Source organism: Rutilus rutilus, assembly GCF_951802725.1.
Source record: "Rutilus rutilus genome assembly, chromosome: 7".
In the NCBI taxonomy this organism is placed as follows: domain Eukaryota; kingdom Metazoa; phylum Chordata; class Actinopteri; order Cypriniformes; family Leuciscidae; genus Rutilus; species Rutilus rutilus.
Genome location: NC_140221.1, coordinates 46,163,002 through 46,188,178, shown reverse-complemented (window position 1 = coordinate 46,188,178; position 25,177 = coordinate 46,163,002). Strand labels below are relative to the sequence as shown.

Here is a 25,177-nt window from a genome sequence, read left to right as displayed (position 1 = left end):
GTATGTAGCAGCAGTTGAGAGAAATCGAGCTGTTTTGATTGTGTGTGTGTGTGTGTGTGTGTGTGTGTGTGTATTTATAGGCCTCATGTTTCACCGGTTACTGTCAGGTCTTGTCGACTTCCTTCAGCTCTGATCCTCCTCTTTCCCATTCCCTTCACATTCTCCAGAGTTTTTTCCTCCACCAGACCCAGACGTTGAATCACGCTGTCCAAACACACACACACACACACACAGACCGTGGGTTGAAGGGGTGTGGAGGAAACACAGATAATCGGGTTGAATTAGCGCAAGTGTCAAGACCGCACATGCCGTCATGACTGGATTCAGATCTCTCACACACACACACACACACACACACACACACACACACACACACACACACACACACACACAGCAGGAGAAACGAATGAATGAATCTCACCTGAGGGTCTCGAACGAGTCAAAGCCCGACTGACTCAGAGGATGATGGGTAAAGCTGGACTAGTCTCAGCGGATCTGTGGCCTCGGTGTTAAGATCTGGTTAGTTAGTTAGTTAGTTAGGGTTCATCATTCTTACTCTTACTCTAGACTTTCAAAAGGTTAGGACCAGACTTGAAGAGAAAATGAGATGACTAAGTTTTAAGACTAGACTAACCAGAACTCACTCATTCATGCTTCTGATTGCCAGTTTAACAGCAGGAAGCTTTGCTTTTGTTTGTTTTATCTTTCACCTTTTTGTTCATTCTTTTTATTTCATTATTTCTTTGATTTATTAGTGCTTTCTTTTGTTCGTTTGTTTTCTTTCTTTCTTTCTTTTCTTATAGTATACACCACTGTTCAGAAGTTTGGGGTCAGTGGGATGTTGTAATGTTTTTGAAATGAGTCTCTACGGCTCACCAGATTTGCATTTATTTGATCAAAAATACAGTAAAAAATGTGAAATATTATTACAATATAAAACAGCTGTTTCTAAGTGAATATCTAGTAAAGTGTAATTTATATCCTGTGATCAAAGCTGAATTATCAGCATCATTACTCCAGTCTTCAGTGTCACATGATCCTTCACAAATCATTCTAATATGATGATTTGATGATCAAAAAACATTTATGATTATTAGCAATGTTGAAAACTGTTTTTTTCGTGAGATTCTCTGAATACAAATTGAATTTATTTAACATTATAAATGTCTTAACTGTCACTTTTGAGCAATTGAATGCATTCTTGCTGAATAAAAGGACAGGGTATTCTTTCATATTCTTTAAAAAAACAACCTAACCCCGAACTTTTGACCTGCAATGTAATGTTTTTTCTCCTCTTTCTTCCCCTTATTCTCAGATGAATGTAGTCTTGGCCAAATGCATAATACAGAGAACGGTAATACACGAGACGCATGTCGCGTGACGAGAGTTTATTCTGCTGCGTAAACTGTGGTGTGTTGGGTTATGGACAGTAATGCCGCAGGGAGCGCTTCTGTATGTTTTCATAACCTTTTGAATAACATGAGTTTCTGGCACCTCTGCTGCTAAACTCTGTCCAGTTGCCAAAATACACACACATGCATATGCATATGCACACACTGTGTTTCTCATCGCCTGTAGTCAATCTGGGAAAAGTCATGTGTAACCAGTCGAGAGCACGCAAAACATGAAGTCATTAAGTCAGAGCTGACTCCATTTGCATGTTCCTGGTCTCATTAGTGCACATAATTGGATCAAATGTGCTCTTGCTCATTTGGTTTCTCTGTGTTTTATCTTTTTTGGACAGGTGTTAGTACTGAGCGAATCAGTCTGGGGTTCCCATTGGTCCTAAAAAAGTCTTAAATTCAGTGTGATCTAATTTGAGGCCATAATATGTCTTAAATTTGTCTTAAAATGATTTAAATTGTCTCCTACAACAGGTTTACATGCATCAAAAGCACTTAAATGTTCTCATAATATATAATCATTTCTCAAAGAGTCTGAAAACGGTTCGTTCGGAGATTGTCTCTCGAAACTCCTCCTTCCTGAGAGCTGCTCTGCTCTGATTGGTCAGACGGCTCAGTCTGCTGTGATTGACATGTCGGATATGAAACATCCATTAGCATATTTGAATCTCAGCTCTTCCTCAGCACTCGATACACAGTGATACGAACCGTAAAGAAGGCCTCGGTTTTCCGTATCAACAGCGGTATTACACACTGCGTGAAAGGGAATATTCGAAAAAGCATAATAGGGGTTCATGTCCGGGGTTAATGAGCGCTGCACGTCTGAAAGTAAAAACACGGCGCTGGTAAATCAGTAAATACTGTGAATTTAAGCGATTGCTTATGATCTTCTGCTGATGAATTATATGAATGTAAGAGTGCATATTTTGTCTCCATCCGTTTGAGTGAGCAGCTGGAAGAAGTAAAGCATAGATATTTCAAAATAAGAGTCCTGGTGTCTTTAGGTAATGATGTCCTGAATTATGCACACAAAAAATTGGGGGTTATAATTGCTATTTTGGTTACGCAATATATACATTTTATTATAATTGACACAATCTTCTTATTGCCTTTCTTTAAACACATTTTATAGTCCACAAAATCCAACATTGATCGCCTTCTAATTTGTATTTATTGATATATTAGTGCATAAACCAATTTAAATGCATATTCATATATAAGTATTTTAAAAGAATCTGAGATGCATGATTTAATAAAAAAAATATTCTGAGATGCACACTTCATTATGAAATTGTAATTATGGACATACGGTATTAATGTTACTTGTGCTTAAATTGGATTTTAAAACCAGACTGGCAGATTCCCCGTCATCTGTTTGTGTTTCTGTCCGCGTGTGGAAGGCGGTCATTGTAACGCAGTAATAGGTCAAAGGGTCAAATCCCATTAGTGCCTTGTGATCTTAACCTCACTTAACCCTTAGTTAACCTTGTCTAATAAATCTCCTGTGGTCAAGTGGAGCATGCCTCTGTCAGCAGGTCTTCTGCGCTCGCCATCTGTGGCTGAAGTTACTTTCCTGCAGTCCTTAATTTAATATGTGGTGAAGTCAAGTCTTTGGTTTTGATAAGCCACTTTTTAATGTGTTCATTGATGAATCTATAATGAATTACCTGAAGTGAAGTTACTTAAGGCCGCATTTACACCGCAGGTCTTGCTGGCCAATTCTAATTTGTTTTCTATATCCGATTTTGATTTAGATTTTTGACGACCCGCTTACATCTTCTATTAAAAGTGTTTAAAAATCTTTAAAAGTCAGCTAAATATTGGTCTCTTAAGTGGGATGAGGCTTCGTCCTCCATTGCTCGATTGAAAAGAGTCATGTGATCGCGTTTGGTCGGGATCGTTATTTGCCTCCATAATTTTTTTAATAACGTATGATGTAAATGCGGCCCATAATACTCAACAGTGTTATTTTAGTGCCATTGAGATGCTATTTTTATTAATGTTTTGAATCATTTTTTATCTTAACATTGTCCGTTTACATTTTAATTTTAGTTTAAGTTTTTGTATTTTTTGTGTGTGTGTGTTTTTGCCATTTGTGTTAGATTTTTATTTTAGTTTTAGTTTGAGTTGTTTTAATACATCAAGTTAAATTAAAATGAGAAATGTTTCCTTGGCTGAAATAATAAAAAATAACAATAATATTTTTTTTTTATTAGTAGTAATACAGTATATATATATATATTAGTAATAAATAAATAAAAAAAGCTTACTACATTAGTTAACATAATGTAACTACTGTAACAGCAATTATTAATCTCATTTAATGTTAATTTCAACATTTAATAATACATGATTAAAATCAAATCTTGTATTTGTTAACATTAGAACCTGAACTAACAATGAACTGTTATATTTTTATTAATTAATGTTAACAAAGATTAATAAGTACTGTAACAAATGTATAGTATGTATAATACATTATGTATTAACTAACCTTAACTATTGAAACTTATTGTAAAATGTTACCAATAAATCTGCATTTTTTATTTCAGCTAACATTAATTTCATACAACTATAATAACCCTTGACAAATCACTTACACGTGCAACGATACTTTTGAAATAAAACACGAAGTTGTTGATAATAAGAGGACATGGCAACACTTTTTTTCACCAGTTGTTTCAAACATTTTCTCGCAAGATATTTAATTTAGAGATATTTAACTGTCCAAAAATGTATTTGCACGATTTATATTTTGCGTCATTCCTACTGTGAAATATTAGTGCATGAGAGATTTGCTCCCTGTTAGTTCCCATCTGAGGCATTACTGGCTTTTCTTTAGTGAACGTATACTTCATGAGCAAGATTTCCTAATGAACCGTGACCAGGCATGTATGGTTATGAGTCATAAGCTTTGCTTTAATATCCATATCCATATTTGTCTGCCAACCCACCAGAAAGGAGAGGCCGAACTGAGAAAGCCCTCGTCGGGTTCAGTTCAAACAGCCTATTGTGTTTGCGGTGTGTTTTCAGTGAGTAAGTGCATTCTGTGTGCTTCTGTTGTCTGTTGTGGTGAGCCAGCACAGGTGAAGTGTGTGTTTGATGTGTTTTATATTAAGTTGTGTGTGTTTGCTGTGGTGTCACATGACTGTGGGAAACTTTTAAATGATGGCTGTACATTATAAAAATGAAAAAGTCGAGTACAGTACAAGCTGTAGTAGTTGAGCGGAAACTGTGTAAAGTATGCGTAAAGTGGGCATGGCTTGTAAGAATGGAGGCGGGTGATTGGTGGAGAGGTCATTTTGGAGGCGGAGCAAGTTATTTCAAGAGAAATATTTGTTTATTTAGAATAATGGGTAACACTTTACAACAGGGTTCATTAGTTAACATTAGTCAATATATTATGACCTAACCATGAGGAATACATTTGTTACCGTATTTGTTCATCTTTGTTAACGTTAGTTCATGTTAGTTCACAGTGCATTAACTAATGTTAACAAGATTTTAATAAAGTATTAGTAAATGTTGACATGAACAAAGATTAATAAATGCTGTATACGTGCAGTTCATGTAATGTTAACTAACGAACCTTATTGTAAAGTGTTACCGAATAATGTGTGCAATGATGAATCCATTCCAGTGTGCGTGTGAGAGCGTGTGTGTGTGTGTGTGTGTGTGTGTGTGCGGTCAGGGTTTTGTAGCCCACCCATGTGGCAGCGTGGCTTTTTTTTCACCAAATCCGCACCATCTGACTGCCAGCGTTTCACCTCTGAACTGATTTATTGCATCGACTATGAAGTTTTACTGATCTGAGAGATTTCCCTCTTTCATTCTCTCTAGCCGCTGGTGCAGGTGTGTGTGTGTGTGTGTGTGTGTGTGTGTTGGATGTGAAGTTGTGTCCTGGCATGCCTACAAAGGCTCTGATGTTGAAATGGAGCTGGAATTTTTGTTCTTGAACGCGTCTCTTTGTGACCCGCTCTAAAAAACACCCCGGATCCATAAAGCGGGGGATGTTTTCCCAAATGCGTCTGCTTTCGTTTGCTTCCGGGTGTGTTCAGAATATTAATAATTGTTTTGGGTCAAACGCATAACTAAAACCACACATACAGGCGAATCTCATGAAGAATAATGACCATATTTCACCATGAAATCAAAAGAAAAGAAAAAGAAAGAAAGAAACAAGAAAATGTATATTTGACATAAAAACTTTGTCCATTTTATATATTAAAATCCAGTTTTTTTTATAGTGATATTTTCTTGACAATTAAACACATACAGTAGTTCTCTATTTGTTGCCCAATTGTTATTACATAATGCAAAAAACAAGTTTAAAATCTTTTAAAATTTATTTTTATAAGATTTATTCATTTATTTATTTAAATGTTGTTAAAAAACATAAATTTGGCACAACAAATATTACTGATATTTGTTTATTTATTAAATATTACTTTTATTTATTGATTGATTGATTGATTGATTTATTCATGCCTTTAAAATTATTAAAATTATTTAATACAGTAATGAAAATCATTCTGTCTAGGCTTACTTTGTTTATTTATTTATAAAACATAAATGCTATTGAAATATTTCGAAATTTTAGCGCAACAAATATTACTCTGTGTATACAATTTAGGCTTTTATTTATTTGTTTATTTATTTATGCCTTTAAAATCCTTTAAATTATTTAATATATATATATATATATGTATGTATTATGCCTTTATTTAAATATTTATTGTCTTTATTTAAAGCTTTATTTATTCCCCGTTTGTCTGATTTTGGGGTAAAATATGACCTGGACAACTGTACACAGTTTTTGATAAATACACCCGTACACACTATCATCCTTTGTCTTTGTCATGGTTGGTGTGTTCCTGGTAAACTGCTATTGTCCGCAGACACACACACACACACACACACACACACACAGACTCTCAGTCTCCAGTGTGTGTGTCCTCAGGCCATGAGAAGAGGAAGAGAGAATCAGCCTCTCGCTGACGACAGGTCAGAGGTCAGAGGTTAAAGGCTTTATAGTCAACCCACACCTCAGATCTGACAGGTTTCTGCCTTTACTTTCATGCGTTTCGTCTGCTTTCAGCCACAGAATCCAATTTTTATATCGCCTTCATTTATTTTGTCTGTCTTTATTTATTTGTCTATTGATTTATTACTTATTTGTGTTTATTTATTTTATTTGTCTATTTATATATTTATATATTTGTTTATTTATCATTATTACTATATTTTATTTAGTTATTTATCTTTGTCTCTTTTAAATTTATTTTCTTTTTTTTGTATTTATTTCTTTAATTATTATAATTTTTTGTCTTTATTTACTTATTTATTTTTCTTATTTACTAATGTCATTATTTTCTTTATATTTCTTTATTTCTTTATTTTTCGTCTTTCTTATTTAGTAGTTTAGCTATTTATTTATTTTACTTATTTATTTGTCTTTTTATTTTCATTATTTTATTAATTTGTTCATTTATATTTCTTTCTTTATATATCATTTTCTTATTTATTTGTCTTTCTTATTTATGTCAATTTTTTTGCTAATATTTATTATTTATTTGTTTATTTATTTTATTTTATTTATTTGTCTTTCTATTTATGTAATTATTTTATTTGTTTATTTATATTTATTTGTCTATTATTATTATTTTTATTTGTCTTTCTGTTTGTCATTATTTTATTTGTTTATTTATATTTATTTGTCTATTATTATAATAATTTGTATTAGTATTTGATGTTATTTTGTTTGCGTCTGCGGTTGGTTGGTTGTGTGTGAGCGGCTCTCGTTGGTGTCGTTCATCCGCGGGATGGGCCGTTTTCCACCAGTGTGTTTTGGAAATGAAACTGGAAGCCTGTAGCTGTTACTCCCGATCCCGACTGCTTCACTTTCATCCGTCGGATCTGCTTTCAGCCGCAGAATGGAAAAAGAAAAGACTCTGAGGCACGAGACTGATTCTGCAGGAACGATTACACACACAGTTCCCACTGAAACCCGTGTGGTTGTTGCCATTGGCAGTGTGTGTGTGTCAGCGCTGTTACTCCAGGAGTGTTTCGTCAGACCGAAACATCCCGCATCTGTGGTGGACACTGACGTCTGACAGACAGAGCGTTAGGCTTCTCATGGTCAAATCGTGCATTTCATGCATTTCAATTAATAGTTCACAGAAACATTACAAATATTATATGTATTTGTAATATTATATATACTGTATATACACTGTATATATAATAACAATTCCCTTCCCTTCTTTCCTTTCTTTCCTTTCTTCCCTTCTTTCCTCTCATTTCCTTTCCTTTCCTTTCCTTTCCTTTCCTTTCCTTTCCTTTCCTTTCCTTTCCTTTCCTTTCCTTTCCTTTCCCTTCTTCCCTTCTTCCCTTTCCTTTCCTTTCCTTTCCTTTCCTTTCCTTTCCTTTCCTTTCCTTTCCTTTCCTTTCCCTTCTTCCCTTTCTTCCCTTCTTTCCTTTCCTTCTTTCCTTTCTTCCCTTCTTTCCTCTCATTTCATTTCCTTTCCTTTCTTTCCCTTCTTCCCTTCTTTCCTTTCTTCCCTTCTTTCCTTTCCTTCTTTCCTTTCTTCCCTTCTTTCCTCTCCTTTCCTTTCCTTTCCTTTCCTTTCCTTTCCTTTCCTTTCCTTTCCTTTCCTTTCCCTTCTTCCCTTCTTCCCTTTCCTTTCCTTTCCTTTCCTTTCCTTTCCTTTCCCTTCTTCCCTTTCTTCCCTTCTTTCCTTTCCTTCTTTCCTTTCTTCCCTTCTTTCCTCTCATTTCATTTCCTTTCCTTTCTTTCCCTTCTTCCCTTCTTTCCTTTCTTCCCTTCTTTCCTTTCCTTCTTTCCTTTCCTTTCCTTTCCTTTCCTTTCCTTTCCTTTCCTTTCCCTTCTTCCCTTTCTTCCCTTCTTTCCTTTCCTTCTTTCCTTTCTTCCCTTCTTTCCTCTCATTTCATTTCCTTTCCTTTCTTTCCCTTCTTCCCTTCTTTCCTTTCTTCCCTTCTTTCCTTTCCTTCTTTCCTTTCTTCCCTTCTTTCCTCTCCTTTCCTTTCCTTTCCTTTCCCTTCTTTCCCTTCTTCCCTTTCTTCCCTTCTTTCCTTTCCTTCTTTCCTTTCTTCCCTTCTTTCCTCTCATTTCATTTCCTTTCCTTTCTTTCCCTTCTTTCCTTTCTTCCCTTCTTTCCTTTCCTTCTTTCCTTTCTTCCCTTCTTTCCTTTCCTTTCCTTTCCTTTCCTTTCTTCCCTTCTTTCCTTTCTTCCCTTCTTTCCTTTCCTTTCTTTCCTTCTTTCCTCCTTTCCTTTCTTTCCTCCTTTCCTTTCTACCCTTCTTTCCTTTCCTTCCTTCTCTATGTATTTGTCTTATTTAATATTTATTCTTTATTTCTTTAGTATTTTGTCTATATAGCCTATGTATTTTTGTCTATTGATTTATTACTTATATTTCTTTATTTTTCTTTATTTTGTCTATTTAATCATATTTATTTATCATTATTTTATTTGTCTTTTCATTACCTATGAAGGCATTTATTTTTTTAATCTTTATTTTACACTGCTAGACTTGTTTTTTGACCGAAACACAAAAGCAGAAGTTTATCAGAATGTTCATGTCCTGAGCCGCTGGTTTCATTGCATGGAAAAGAACGGGAATAACGATCAGCAGAATGATTGTTTTCTGCTCCGCTGAAGAAAGGAAATCATACGGGTTTGGACTGACATGATGCAGAGTAATGATGACTGATGACAGATATGCAACTGTTCCTTTAAGATCTGCCAAAAAGTTACATAGGCTTTTCATTTTTAAGAGTGAGTCCATGAGTCATATGTCTAAGAGTGATTTATCCATAAGTTGCTCATGTTTTACAGTAAATATCGTTGTTATTGCTGATTTTGGTTGTGTTGTTTTGAAGGCTGACCTAGAATGACCCCGTGATAAAGCTCGAATGTATTTCTGCGCAGTAAAGGACGCTAGAGAAGCTCTTTGAAGAGGTTGAAATACAGATGTCAGAAGGAAATGAGTAAAGGAGGAACGCGTCATGGCCTGGTTCTTTCATATGTCTGAGATTTTTATAGATATATAATAATCATGAAGTCTTTCTGGCCTATCCTTGTGTCTGTAGGAAAGAAGGATAAGGATTTGTAAAGCCGGGAATCTTGTCTATGATAATGCATTTCCTCGATGATACTCCTAAAACGTCTCGCTGGGAAGCATATATGATGTCTATTAAAGCAATTAGGAAAATATATATAATAAAAGCCAGCACAATGTTTTAAGAAAAGATATTTCACAGGCCATTCAGTTTAGAGGTCTCCTCTGCTCACCAAGGCTGCAATTCTCTGATCAAAAATACAGTAAAAACTGAAATATTGTGAAATATTATTACAATTTAAAAGAACTGTTTTCTAAGTGAATATATAGTAAAGTGTAATTTATATCCTGTGATCAAAGCTGAATTTTCAGTATCATTACTCCAGTCTTCAGTGTCACATGATCCTTCAGAAATCATTCTAATATGAGGATATGATGCTCAAGAAACATTTATGATTATTATTATCAGTGTTTAAAACTTCAGTTTTAACTTCAATTCAGGATTCTTTGATTATTAAAACGTTCAAAATAACAGCATTTATTTTGAATGGAAATCGTTTGGGATGTCTTTAATGTCACTTTTGATTCATTTAATGCATCCTTGATGAATAAAAGTATAAATGCTATTTTTACTAAACCCAAACTTTTGAATCGTGTAAGATATAAAATACGGTTTTACTGAGGTCAAAAACACTTTAATGGCTTTAAATGTATTGTACCACTACTCTTGAAGCTGTAGTGAGTCTCTTTTTGTGTTTTTATTATTAAAGCAATAAAACACAGGAGACAGTTACAGTTATTTGTATCTTTTCTCTCGAAAAGATGGCAAAATCACTGTAATGCACAACCCTTTTTCAATATCGCAGCAACCACATGATAATCCTGTCACATCATGATTTTTATTCTTAAATGTTTGTTTTGGTGGATTTACGGTATGATTTGTTTCGCTATTTGTGAGAGTTAGACAGTCATTGTTACGATTTAAACCATGCATTATGCAGTTCTTACGTTTTTTTTTACTAGTCAAAGACATTTTTACCTTCAGTTTGGTGCTCATTTGACCAGAATTCCCAGATTTGACGTTTCTGACCTGATTTAAGACTGTTTAAACCATGCATTATGCAGTTCTTAAGGGTTTTTTTACTAGTCAAAGACATTTTTACCTTCAGTTTGGTGCTCATTTTACCAGAATTCCCAGATTTGATGTTTCTGACCTGATTTAAGACCGTTTAAACCATGCATTATGCATATCTTAGTTTTTTTTTTACCAATCTTGACATTTTTACCTTCAGTTTGGGTCTCATTTTACCAGAATGACCAGATTTGACGTTTCTGACCTGATTTAAGACTGTTTAAACCATGCATTATGCAGTTCTTAAGGTTTTTTTTTTACTAGTCAAAGACATTTTTACCTTCGGTTTGGTGTTCATGTTACCAGAATTACCAGATTTGACGTTCCTGACCTGATTTAAGACTGTTTATACCATGCAATATGCAGTTTTTAAGTTTTGTTTTACCAATCATGACATTTGTACCTTCAGTTTGGTGCTCATTTGACCAGAATGACCAGATTTGATGTTTCTGACCTGATTTAAGACCGTTTAAACCATGCATTATGCATATCTTAAGGTTTTTTTTTTTTACCAATCTTGACATTTTTACCTTCAGTTTGGTGCTCATTTTACCAGAATGACCAGATTTGACGTTCCTGACCTGATTTAAGACTGTTTATTTTGACGGCAGCCCCGTTAAATTACCGCTTTCCCAATCACTCGGAGAGGGGGGGGGGGGAGAAAGAGGGCTGAAAAACATCAAGCGTCTGGATCCAGTGGTATAGTTGGAGGGAGGCAGGCCTGTGTTTATGTGTTTGTAGCCGGAGAGGCCGATGGTTCCGGGCTCGAGCATGACTCAAGACGCTTCACCCTCTTCTGTAATTATGTCAAAAATACACTTTAAAGCGGAATGATGTGGAGCTGTGGGTGCGGAGGGGATTTTCATCATGATGACTTTCCCCTTCGCCTCTGATGGGGTTTCGGAACGCCGGCCAGAACGGCCCGTGACACAAATGAAGATGGAGCGATCCTTTTATTTTTTCCTCACACTGACTCTTATTCCTGTGCGTTTCTCTGCCCTCGTCTGCTGGCGCCGGGTCTCCTGTTTTCGAGGGAGGTGGCACTAGGCTGTGAAAATGTAAGCCCTGTTGAAGCTGGTGTGTGTCCAGTGCGACTGCAGCTGTCTGTGAGTCTGTGTCACATGCTTTAAAGATGAAGAAAAAAGAAGCTTTTTAATCCAAATAACTGGCAGTAGCTTCAGTGGGAAATACAACCTCTCATATATTGCCATGGGGACTCATACACTCATAAACATTGCTAAAATGTGTTTATATCTTCTGTCTTGAGACTAATACATGAGTGTTGTGTGCTGACACACTAGAAAATGACAGACTTCTGCTGCTGCCAGACTTTTTTTCTACTTTGGCTTTAAAAAGCTTTAAAACACTGACATTTTAGCTAATCATTTATACGAGTTTCCTTGAAAAGAAAATGTCATTGGCGCTTGCCTGGCCCATCATTGATTTTGGGGTGATGACATTGCTCTGCTGTTTCTGGGATGTGTAACATGTTACTTTTCAGCTGTGTTCAGGCGTTCTGGGTCGTTCCTAGGGTGTTAATAGTGTCTAATGTGTTCATGTGTGGTTGCTAGGGTGTTCTAAGTGATTTTGAAGCATTGTTGTGCATTTGGTTATTGCTGTGGTCTACTGGATGGTTGTTGGGGTGTTACTTGGGTGTTGTAAGTGCTTAATGTGTAACTATGTGGTTGCTGTGCTATACTGGCTGGTTGCTGGGGTGTTGCTAGGGCGTTCAGAGTGCTTAGTGTGGTACTATGTGGTTGCTGTGCTATACTGGGTGGTTGCTGGGGTGTTGCTAGGGCATTCAGAATGCTTAGTGTGGTACTATGTGGTTGCTGGGGTGTTCTGGGTGTTTGCTGGAGTGTTGCTAGGGGCTCCTGAGTGTTTCGTGTGTTACTGTGTGGTTGCTGGGTTGTTGCTAGGGTATTCTGAGTGTTCAATGTGTTATTATGTGGTTTCTATGGTGTTTTGGGTGGTTGCTGGGGTGTTGCTAGGGTGTTCTGGTTGTTTTATGTGTTACTGTGTGGTTACGATGGTGTCTGGCTGGTTGCTGGGGTGTTGCTAGGGTGTTCTGAGTGTCTTATGTGTAACTGTGTGGTAACAATGGTGTCTGGCTGGCTGCTGGGGTGTTGCTAGGCTGTTCTGAGTGTTTTTTGTGTAACTGTGTGGTTACGATGGTGTCTGGCTGGTTGCTGGGGTGTTGCTAGGCTGTTCTGAGTGTTTTTTGTGTAACTGTGTGGTTACGATGGTGTCTGGCTGGTTGCTGGGGTGTTGCTAGGCTGTTCTGAGTGTTTTTTGTGTAACTGTGTGGTTACGATGGTGTCTGGCTGGTTGCTGGGGTGTTGCTAGGGTGTTCTGAGTGTCTTATGTGTAACTGGTAACGATGTGTCTGGCTGGTTGCTGGGGTGTTGCTAGGGTGTTCTGAGTGTCTTTTGTGTAACTGTGGTAACGATGGTGTCTGGCTGGTTGCTGGGGTGTTGCTAGGGTGTTCTGGTTGTTTTATGTGTTACTGTGTGGTTATGATGGTGTCTGGCTGGTTGCTGGGGTGTTGCTAGGGTGTTCTGAGTGTGATACTGTGTGGTTGACTCAATCACATCATCACTATTGAACAGCACTGATCATGTTTGCTAATGCACTCTGTTCTTTATTCTAGATCTGCTGTAAAGCCAAAACAATCTGTTACTTTAATTTCCTATCATCACTGTAAAGCTGCTTTGAAACAATCTATATTGTTAAAAGCGATATATAAATGAAGGTGACTTGACTTGGCTGTTTTTGTCGCTCAGACACACACTTCGGTCCTCCTGAATAATGTTCTGGAATGTTACAGGATAGTCAAACACCTGACCCTCGTTGAGTGAAGGTTTCTGTGTAAACTGGACGCCCTCGCTGTGAGATAGAGACAGGTGCGACTGTATCACTGACTCTGTGTGAGATTGTTACTGTATAGGAAGAATGAATCGTGCGCTGCTGTTTTTCTTCCCCTGTTGTCTGTTGGGATAAAGGGATTTTGTGGCAGAGATAGTCTTCAGACTTCAGACTTCAAAGCGTGGCGACAGCATTCCTCAGGCTAACAGTGTTTACACTGGGAGAGCATTCCTGACGCTCAATTCTCCATGCCCATCTGGAAGAATCCCATCTGTGTGTCTCTCTCCCTCAACAAGTCCACTCATAACAGCTGATATCTCCGCCGTTACATCTAAGAACACACAAGGGTGTTTACATCAGAACTATGTTTTACATGGGATACAATAGGCCTCAAGAAGTATACAGTCAAACCAAAAAATGTGTTCGCTATAGTTTAGAAAATGGTAATAAAATCTGACAAGAACTCAGTTGATATTTGACTGGTTTTGTCCGTCCTTCTGTTAGACTGTCTCACACATGAATGATGTTGAATATCTGTCAGCTGGTAAATTTAACTACACAATTAGATAATACCAGTTTAGCTCAACCAATCACCAAGCAATGCTTCATTGTGTTCAGTCTGTGTGTAAAAAGAGCATTAGCAATTAAAGAAAAAACATGATCAGGTCAAAGTGTCTGAATCTTTTTTGGTCCCAAATGTTCATACATTTTATTGGTAGTCACTGTATGAAGATTTCATGGGTATAATATGTCACAGTTTACATTATTTTGCAATCCTCACTCACATAAATGAACTATAGTGTCCTGCACACACTAGTAAAACAAATTTAATCTGTGTGTCTGAATAATTTTTGGTTTGACTGTATAAACACTCACACTTAATGATGAATTAATGATGCTTTCTTTCATATTTTAATGCAAACGCGACAGAAAAGTATAGTTAGTCCTGAAAGATCCTGCTATTGTGCATCTAACGCAATGAAACGGACGTTTTAACTTGAATAAAGTGTACAGATATTGTAGTTTATTGGAGAGCTTCTTTTCTATTCTGTTCTGAACACCATCAAATCTTTAGGATTTATTGTGGAGTGAGGGGAATTAAAATACATATTTATAGTGTTAATAATGTTTGTAAATGTTTTGTTTTATTTACCAGTATTTTTAATTATTTCCTAATGAACGTATCTGTGCTTTCTCTGTCTCAGCAATGCGATTATCCTGGTGTGGGACTTATTTTCCGGTAAATACAGTAATGAAAAATGACTTGGTAAAGTAACAGTCCCTCTCCTCAACAAGTATCATGAGTTAAGGAATCATATCACACAACATTTGTCTGGAAAACATGCCAATGTTTAATACTTGAGGTCAGTGATTTGAACTATGATTATGAGTAGTAATAGTGATGCTAGTAACACCAATAGTAACCAGAAGCTCAAGTTGGATTGCTGCTATTAATCTTTTTTTTTTACTTGTATTTTTTCCATGTGGGCTAGAAGGCTCAGTTTACCAGTACAGGCTGTTAACGGTCCGGTTGTTTAACGTCAGTAATTGATTGGCTGTCAGGGGTCAGGTGGTTGCCATGGAGTCTGTTTGTGTGAGCGAGTCGTGTTTACACTCCAAAATAAAACAACAATAAAGCATCCGGGCCTTGATGTGGCCGTTTGGATGGTGTGTGTGTGTGTGTGTGTGTGTGTGTGTGTGTGTGTGTGTGTGGGTACGGACCGAGTTTATGATCTTCTCTCGCTCCGAGTGTGTGATTATGGGCCTTCGGTCCTGAGAGAGATCTGCTGTTACTCCCACACACTCGAGAAAGACGTCAGTAGTGACAGGCCTTATTTTTAGCTCACACACACACACACACACACACACACACACACACACACACACACACACACACACACACACACACACACACACACACACACACACTTATGATAACTACAGAGTTGAAAACATTTCAGACGTTTAGTTGGTAGTTTAATTCTCATATTTTTATACTGTATTATCTTTATTTTCTGAAATATTCATATCTGATTTGGTTTTTGGATGTCAGTGCGAACAGTAAAAATCGCCTGCAAATATCATGCAGTTTTGACAAATCTGTTTAATGTTCATTATAATTGAATTTATGTGTAATTTAGCCTTTTTTGTTAACAAGATGGAGGGTATATATACACACATACTACATATATATATATATATATATATATATATATATATATATATATATATATATATATCCCAAATCAGAAAAAGTGGGACACCGTACAAATTGTGAGTAAAAAAGGAATGGAATAATTTACAAATCTCATAAACTTATATTTTATTCACAATAGAAAATAGATAACATATCAAATGTTGAAAGTGAGACATTTTGAACTGTCATGCCAAATATTGGCTAATTGTGGATTTCATGAGAGCTACACATTCCAAAAAAGTTGGGACAGGTAGCAATAAGAGGCCGGAAAAGTTAAATGTACATATAAGGAACAGCTGGAGGACCGATTTGCAACTTATTAGGTCAATTGGCAACATGATTGGGTATAAAAAGAGCCTCTCAGAGTGGCAGTGTCTCTCAGAAGTCAAGATGGGCAGAGGATCACCAATTCCCCCAATGCTGCGGCGAAAAATAGTGGAGCAATATCAGAAAGGAGTTTCTCAGAGAAAAATTGCAAAGAGTTTGAAGTTATCATCATCTACAGTGCATAATATCATCCAAAGATTCAGAGAATCTGGAACAATCTCTGTGCGTAAGGGTCAAGGCCGGAAAACCATAGTGGATGCCCGTGATCTTCGGGCCCTTAGACGGCACTGCATCACATACAGGAATGCTACTGTAATGGAAATCACAACATGGGCTCAGGAATACTTCCAGAAAACATTGTCGGTGAACACAATCCACCGTGCCATTCGCCACTGCCGGCTAAAACTCTATAGGTCAAAAAAGAAGCCATATCTAAACAGGATCCAGAAGCGCAGCAGTTTTCTCTGGGCCAAGGCTCATTAAAGTGGACTGTGGCAAAGTGGAAAACTGTTCTGTGGTCAGACGAATCAAAATTTGAAGTTCTTTTTGGAAAACTGGGACGCCATGTCATCCGGACTAAAGAGGACAAGGACAACCCAAGTTGTTATCAGCGCTCAGTTCAGAAGCCTGCATCTCTGATGGTATGGGGTTGCATGAGTGCGTGTGGCATGGGCAGCTTACACATCTGGAAAGGCACCATCAATGCTGAAAGGTATATCCAAGTTCTAGAACAACATATGCTCCCATCCAGACGTCGTCTCTCTCAGGGAAGACCTTGCATTTTCCAACATGACAATGCCAGTCCACATACTGCATCAATTACAATATCATGGCTGAGTAGAAGAAGGATCCGGGTACTGAAATGGCCAGCCTGCAGTCCAGATCTCTCACCCATAGAAAACATTTGGCGCATCATAAAGAGGAAGATGCGACAAAGAAGACCTAAGACAGTTGAGCAACTAGAAGCCTGTATTAGACAAGAATGGGACAACATTCCTATTCCTAAACTTGAGCAACTTGTCTCCTCAGTCCCCAGACGTTTGCAGACTGTTATAAAAAGAAGAGGGGATGCCACACAGTGGTAAACATGGCCTTGTCCCAACTTTTTTGAGATGTGTTGATGCCATGAAATTTAAAATCAACTTATTTTTCCCTTAAAATGATACATTTTCTCAGTTTAAACATTTGATATGTCATCTATGTTGTATTCTGAATAAAATATTGAAATTTGAAACTTCCACATCATTGCATTCAGTTTTTATTCACAATTTGTACAGTGTCCCAACTTTTTCTGATTTGGGGTTGTATATATATATATAATAAAACTAGATTAAATTATATATATATAGTAGATTACTTAGAAAATTGTAGTTGGTTAGTGATTCCAAATTACATGACAACAATTTTAGTTAGTAATCTGACTACTTTTTGATTGCGTGTGTGTGTGTGTGTGTGTGTGTGTGTGTGTGTGTGTGTGTGTGTGTGTGTGTGTGTGTGTGTGTGTGAGTGTGTGTGTGTGTGTGCATGTGTGCACCCCCTCTGCTGGACGATTTGTGTGTGTGACAGTATTGAACTTTAACAGTGTGTTTTCACACACTCATTTGCCATTGTGTCATGATTGATCTGTCATGTTCTGTGTGTGTAATGAGTCCAGCTCTGTTCAAACCCCAATGGTTTTAAGATGTCACACACACACACACCTGATCTCAGCTGAGGATTGTGGGTCATTTTTGATCCTGTTAAAGCCACTAAAGCAATAATCTATTGTGTTACAGTGATTCACCACAGGCCTTTACGCCAAAACGTTATAACACAGATGGAACATCCCACAGATGTCCCACAGAGGTCCCCAGATAACACTAATCCAGTGCGAATAGGGCTTTTGATGAACTTTTTTGATCCACTTCAAATGTTGACTACTGTATATGTGACCCTGGATCACGTCACCAGTCACGAGTCGCACGGGTATATCTGTGGCAATAGCCAACAATACATTGTACGGGTCAAAATTATCCATTTTTCTTTTATGCCAGAAATCATTAGGATATTAAGTAAAGATCATGTTCAATAAGGATATTTAGTAAATTTCCTACCGTAAATATATAAAACATGTATTTGTGTGAGTGAATGCAGCACAATTGCCAACATAAATGAACAACTTTAAAGGAGATTTTCTCAATGTTTCAATTTTTTTTGCACCCTCAGATTCCAGATTTTCAATAGTTGTATCTCAGCCAAATATTGTCCTATCCTAACAAACCACACATCAATGGAAAGCGTATTTATTCAGCTTTCAGATGATGTATAAATCTTAATTTAAGAAAATTGACCCATGTTTTGTAGTCCAGGGTCAGATATTATGATATGCGAAGGATCGCCGTGTTTCTCCCGATCGTGATCCACTGCATCTGTAATTCTCTGGCTCATTCAGCGTGTTTCTTTCATGAGAGGAATCCTGTGCATTTCTGCAGGTGAAGTTACCCGGATTGCATTTTGCGCCGTCTCCTCCTCTTCTCTTCTTGGAAACCGCCACAATACCTTCTAATCCCTTTCATTGAGTCAGCAGACAGCCCGACTCTGGCTCTCATTATGGTGGGCTCATTATGGTGTGGGTTTCCGTGCCTCTCAATGAGCTGTAATCTGAGCCCGCTCCTGTTTTGACAGTCCTGTAGTTCTAATACCCTCGCCAACCATTTTTCCAGACTTCGTCCTGTTCTCTGTAGGGTCACCGGTCAGTTTTTGAGTGACAGAACGGAGAGGAAAACGCTGCTAAATGCAAAAAACAGAATGCAACTAACCATGTAATTGTGTATGCGCAGCAAAATAAATAGACTTTATCACAAAGCTGGCCTAAATTCATCTGTCAATCGGTTGATCTAGTCAAATTCCACAATGACCACAAGGACAGATGTGTGACGTCCTCATCCTCGCTGTTTACAAACCCTGTGTGGATTCGATAGAAAGCGCTTGTTTAGTCATTCCATGTTATTTTTCCACGTCCTTCAGACGCTATTACTCTAAAAAATGTTGTCTCTGCAAGATTGTCCACTTCACATCATCCTCTTGGTTTTGATCTACTAAACACTACAGTTCAGAAGTTTCAAGAATTAGAAGAATGATTTCTGAAGGACAAGTCTGGAGTAATGATGCTGAAAATCCAGCTTTGCATCGCAGGAATAAATGACATTTTACAATATATTCACATAAAATAAAATAAAAACTCTTATTTGAAATCGTAATAATATTTCACAATATTACAGTTTTTTTTTCTGTATTTATGATCAAATCAGATAAATGCAGCATTGGTGAGCAGACTTCTTTCAAAAACATAATCTTTTAGCCGATTTAAAAACAGACCAACAATATTTCATGTTGGATATCAGCTGTTAATTATATCACAAGTTCGTTGGAGTTGCAGAAACTTGATGGCGTGTCTGATTAAAACACATGAAAAATACCAGTCCTTTGCGCTCTTTTATTTTAAGTTCAGGATTATTCAAATCTTGGGTTCAAACAATACAATTAGCAAAACAAACTTACTTAACGCATCCTAAGGAAAGGACATGGTTAAACACCCACACCTCACCAATACAAAAGAAACAAAGGAAGGAAGTGAGGCCTACTTATAGACCTTAACCAGGGGGTGTATGGGTAATGTAGTGTACTAGATTTAGTAGTGTAGTTTGCTTGGAATTGTGGGATATGTAGTACATATATATATATATATGGGGGGGGAAGTAAAATTACAGACATTATGTTTATGTCTCCTTTATTTCTCTGCGCTTTATACAACAGTGATCACAGGAAAATAATGATTCAATGATGCAAACAGAGTTCAGTTCTGCTGTAAATCATAATTCAGTTGAAATCAGTTCAGTGTTGATTCAGTCATGTTCAATAACTGTGTAAAGTTCATCAGTTATGCACAATTATTCATCTCTACATCAGCTCTGGTCTCGTCCAGCTCAGTTCAGTCCTCTGACAGTGTCAGTGCAGTCAAACCAATAATATTGCAGAATATTAAGTAAAGGAAGGAAGAATATCAGGAAAGTAAGAACTAAAAGAAATCAATACTTTTGTTCAGCAAGGATGCGTTCAATTGATGAAAAGTTACAGTAAAGACATTTATAATGTTATAAACGATTCGGTTACACTTTATTTTAAGGTGTCATTGTTACAGTGTGATTATATATTTAAGTACTGAGTAATATTGAGCAACTACATGTACTTACTATAGGGTTAGGGTTTGGTTGAGGGTTAGTTGCATGTAATTATACATAATTGACTATGGTAAGTACATGTAACATATGTAACAAGGACACTGTAAAATAAAGTGTTACCAATGATTCTAATGATTCAAATAAATGAAATTTCCAGTTTACCTAATTTATGCAGCATAACAATCCTTCAACGGATATGAATTGTATGAATGTGATCATGTGTTATGTGCATGCCAGGTTAAAGAGGGTCTGGATTTAAACTGCCCTGGTCTTTAGGGCATTGGCTGTCCTAAAATATGTATAGCCAATATTTGACTACTTCTCGTACGTTGTGATTAGCACATCATTTTCCTGTGTTTCACACAATACGACTGTAGATGTTTGACTTTCACTTTAATTCATATAGCAGACGTCCATCTGCAAAAAGCTCTCTCTCTTACTCTCTCTCTCTCTCTCTCTCTCTCTCTCTCTCTCTCTCTCTCTCTCTCTCTCTCTCTCTCTCTCTCTATCTCTCTCTGAGCCCTTGAACAGATGTTCTTCATGGTTCATATTGTAAACACTACACCGGAAGTCTATGTATTCTCTGCATCTGTGTATGCATCGATACCCAAACAAGTGCACAAAGCAAACCACCACATCTCCAGAAGTTTAAAGCTTTCCATTAATATATCATTTGATGCTGGGATGGTAAATAAAATAAAAGATTGGATGGATGGTTAGATGGATAGAGGATAGAAGATAGATAAAACAATAGATATATAGAAGGATGGATGGATGGATATATGGATGGATGGATGGATGGATGGATGGATATATGGATGGGCGGATGGATGGATGGATATATGGATGGATGGATGGATATATGGGTGGATGGATGAAATATGGATGGATGGATGGATGGATGGATGGATGGATTTATGGATGGATGGATGGATTAATGGATGGATGGATGGATGGTTATATGGATGGATGGCTGGATATATGGATGGATGGCTGGATATATGGATGGATGGATGGATGGATGGGTGGATTAATGAATGGATGGATGGATGGATGGATGGATGGATATATGGATGGATGGATGGATATATGGGTGGATGGATGAAATATGGATGGATGGATGGATGGATGGATGGATTTATGGATGGATGGATGGATTAATGGATGGATGGATGGATGGTTATATGGATGGATGGCTGGATATATGGATGGATGGCTGGATATATGGATGGATGGATGGATGGATGGGTGGATTAATGAATGGATGGATGGATGGATGGATGGATGGATGGATGGATGGATGGATATATGGATGGATGGATGGATGGATGGATGGATATATGGATATATGGATGGATGGCTGGATGGCTGGATATATGGATGGATGGATGGATGGATTAATGAATGGATATATGGATGGATGGATGGATGGATGGATGGATGGATAGAAAGAGTAACAGAATGATGTAAAGTGTCTGGTGCGCTCGAGCTCGACTGGCACAACATGACAACACAACAAACTGCGTAACTGGCAGAGGAAGAAAAGAGAAAATAACTTTCTCACCACAGCAACTCTTTATTATCTCTCCTCCCCTGAGTTTGTTTTCAAGGCCGTTCGATCTGTGAGTATTTTTAGACGTCTGACTGTGGTCGAGATGACACTGGAATGTCTTTATATGCCACTACAAAGCCGTGGAGAAGAGACGTCTCATCCCAACCCGGTTTGCGGTTTAGACAGACGCTACGGGCGGCTCGCACTATTGTCAATAATCTGTTTGTGAGTGCCTCCGTTTTTCAAAAAGCCAAATGAAGATGTGTCTTTTGGGGTCAGAACCGATGTTGTTTTTAGACTTCTGCCCCTTTGTGAGATAAAAATACCTAGCGGAGATGATAGACTGTGTTGGACGGTCTCTTGATGGTAAACAGAGCTGGCGTTCGCTGGCCAGAGATAATGATTAGCTTTACGCGAGACGCTAAACGGCTCCAGAAGCTCACGCTGGTCAGGAGGATTGATGACAACTCCTTTACAGAGGATTCGTGAGAGGAGGATTGTGGGATTGCAGAGGCTAACGACTGGATCCAGACATTACTTAACAGTTTTCCTCTTTTTCTTTTTGTTGCAAGGTCACACATCCTCCTCTAGTTTATATAGCTTTCAAAAGTGCCACGCAGAATAAAAGTATCGATTTCTTTATGTATATATTTATGGGAAATGGATTTGTTAACTTTAGGTGCTCAGACGCACAGTTTGCATATTTACAGACGTACACTGCCGCTCTAAAGTTTAGGATCGGTACAATTTTTTATATTTAGTCTCTTCTGCTCACTAAGGCTGCATTTATTTGATTAAAATACACAAAAAACAACACAAAAAACAGTAATATTGTGAAATATTATTACAATTTAAAATAACTGTTTTCTACTTTAAAATATTTAAAAATGTAATTTATTCCTGTGATCAAAGCTGAATTTTCAGCATCATTACTCCAGTCTTCAGTGTCACATGATCCTTCACAAATCATTCTAATATGAGGATTTGATGATCAAAAAACATTCATTGTTATCAATGTTGAATCAATCTAGAATTCTTTGATCAATAGAAAGTTCAAAAGAACAGCATTTATCTGAAATAGAAAGCTTTTGTAACATTAAACACTCCCGTTCAAAAGTTTGGGGTCAGTAAGAATGTTTTTTTAAGGGGGGAGAAATAAAAGAAACCAATACTTTTATTCATCAAGGATGCATTCATTCATTGATCAAAGGTTACAGTAAAGACATTTTTATAATGCTACAAAATATTCTATTTCAAATAAATGCAATAGAACTTTCTATTCATCAAAGAATCCTGAAAAAAATTTGTTTTCAACATTGATAATAATAATGAATGTTTTTTGAGCATCAAATCAGCCTATTAGAATGATTTCTGAAGGATCATGTGACACTGAAGACTGGAGTAATGATGCTGAAAATTCAGCTTTGATCACAATATATTAAAATTAAAAAAGTTATTTGAACTTCTCATATAATATTTAACAATATTTCTGTTTTTCAAATAAATGTAGCCTTGGTGAGCAGAAGAGACTTATTTTAAAAACATTACAAATCCTCCCGATCCCAATCTTTCGAACGGCAGTGTAATGTATATGATGACTGTATTGATTGTCTATTGAAAGTGATTATAGAGCGCACTAAAGACAAACACACCGCTCTTCACTTTACAGACACGCCCACTGAGCGACTGACCTCTGACCTTTAGGTCACATGATTCTTCTGCTCCAGTGTTCGTGTACTGTAGCGTTCTCCTCCACTCCTCTGTTTTTCTCACTCTTTCCATCGTCTCTGGTTTTGATTGACACACACCAGCCCTTCTGCACGGATGACATCATGACTCTGCTGATGTGCCAGGTGCTGATGTCACGCTCCTGCCGGCTGGCTCGCTTTCACGTTGGGATTTCCGCTCGGTTGAGTGGGATGAAGGGGACGCTGGGTGAGAAGGGTCCCACGGGAATCTTCCCACTGCTGGAGGTTTATTCGGGGAGGGGTCCCAGTGCATCCGTGTTTATGTCCCAATTTGCATACTTTCACAACACACTGGTTTCATGTTTTCTGAGTTTGTAGTAAGACAGTACGCCAGTGTTCGGACATCTATCACATCATAACATTGCACCTGGATAATAATACAGATCTCATATTCTCATACTAGAAAAGGATGTAAGCATTAGCAATATACATTTAAATGTCCGCCTTTTTCAACTTAAAAGTCTTAAAATCCTTTTGTAGTCAATAATTGTATCCTTGAAAACTCATCTTTGATCACCGAAATGACATATTTAAAAGTTTCTTCCTTGAAATTTTTTTTTTCATACCTTAAAATATCTTGAGTGTAACTCGACACCCTTGCCTCATTTAGTATTCGTGGTTCTATGAATATGCAAATGAGCCCCGCCTCCACTCACTCACTCAGCTCAGAGATCCACTGGTTGACGATCACACGTTGATCTGATTGGTTACAAGGTAGTTTGTGACGTCAGAAACACCAGCGATTTCAAAGCGTGTTTTTGAGACTGTCTTTGGTTCACTGCAGTTTTAAGGAGAAAATACTCAGCAATGGTGTCGACTTTTGAATTTACACATGGTTTGTCTTAAAGCATATACGTAAAAGCATACAAAACATATAAACAATATTAAACGCTTGATTTTCACCACAGGGACTTTAAATAAATCTCAGTTCTACAATTGTGCATATATAGTGAATAAGCTGAATCACCTAATTAATATTCATGAGCTATGCTGATGAGTTTTATAATGTGAGCGCCTGCCACTTTAAAAATGTTTCAACATACTCTCTCTGTCATCAATGTGCCTTTTGGTCTTCATTGATAAGGAAACTATTAGTCAAATGCGCGCCCACATGCTAGGAAGAGGAAGTTGCCTCTTCAACATCAAAGAGCCGCTGCAAACTGAACTTACTTCATTCATTCATTGCTGTATTCAGATATAAGAAGACTGACTTCATTTGAATCCATTAGTTTATCAGGGGATAGTCGCATGGAGCAGATTGCACATCATCAGCTACTTATACTTAAATAATTGGACGTTAAATGTGTCTATGCGTTTGGCAGATGCTTTTATCCATTGCGTTCAATGTTTACTTTTTTTTTCTTTCTTGCATTCCCTGGGAATCGAACCCGTGACCTTGGCATTACTAGTGCCATGATCTACAGTTTAAAGCAGTGCAATGAGGAAAATAGTATTCGGTAAAAGTCAAAATAAATTAGTTTAGATGAGAAGTGTTGTGTGTGGAATCACTGACGTTCAGAAATACATTTCTAAGAGGATGCCGAGATAAGAGTAGGTAATCCGAGGAGAACTGAAATCTCCATTGGGATATATTGAATGAATGTTGTGGTCAATCTCAGTCACATATGACCGTCTCTGTTTCTCTACAGTCTCA

General features: G+C 37.3%; 1 protein-coding gene across 2 annotated transcripts in view; it reads left to right on the top strand.

Annotated features, from left to right (window-relative positions):
- Window positions 1–25,177, top strand: part of rnf43 (ring finger protein 43) — a 133,116-nt gene that overhangs the window by 57,280 nt on the left and 50,659 nt on the right. For both annotated transcript variants that reach the window (XM_084413866.1, XM_084413865.1), the window contains exon 2: window positions 25,173–25,177. This exon is cut by the window's right edge and continues 118 nt beyond it. In XM_084413866.1, the coding sequence (XP_084269992.1) occupies window positions 25,173–25,177 (5 nt within the window). The remainder of the gene's footprint in view (window positions 1–25,172) is intronic.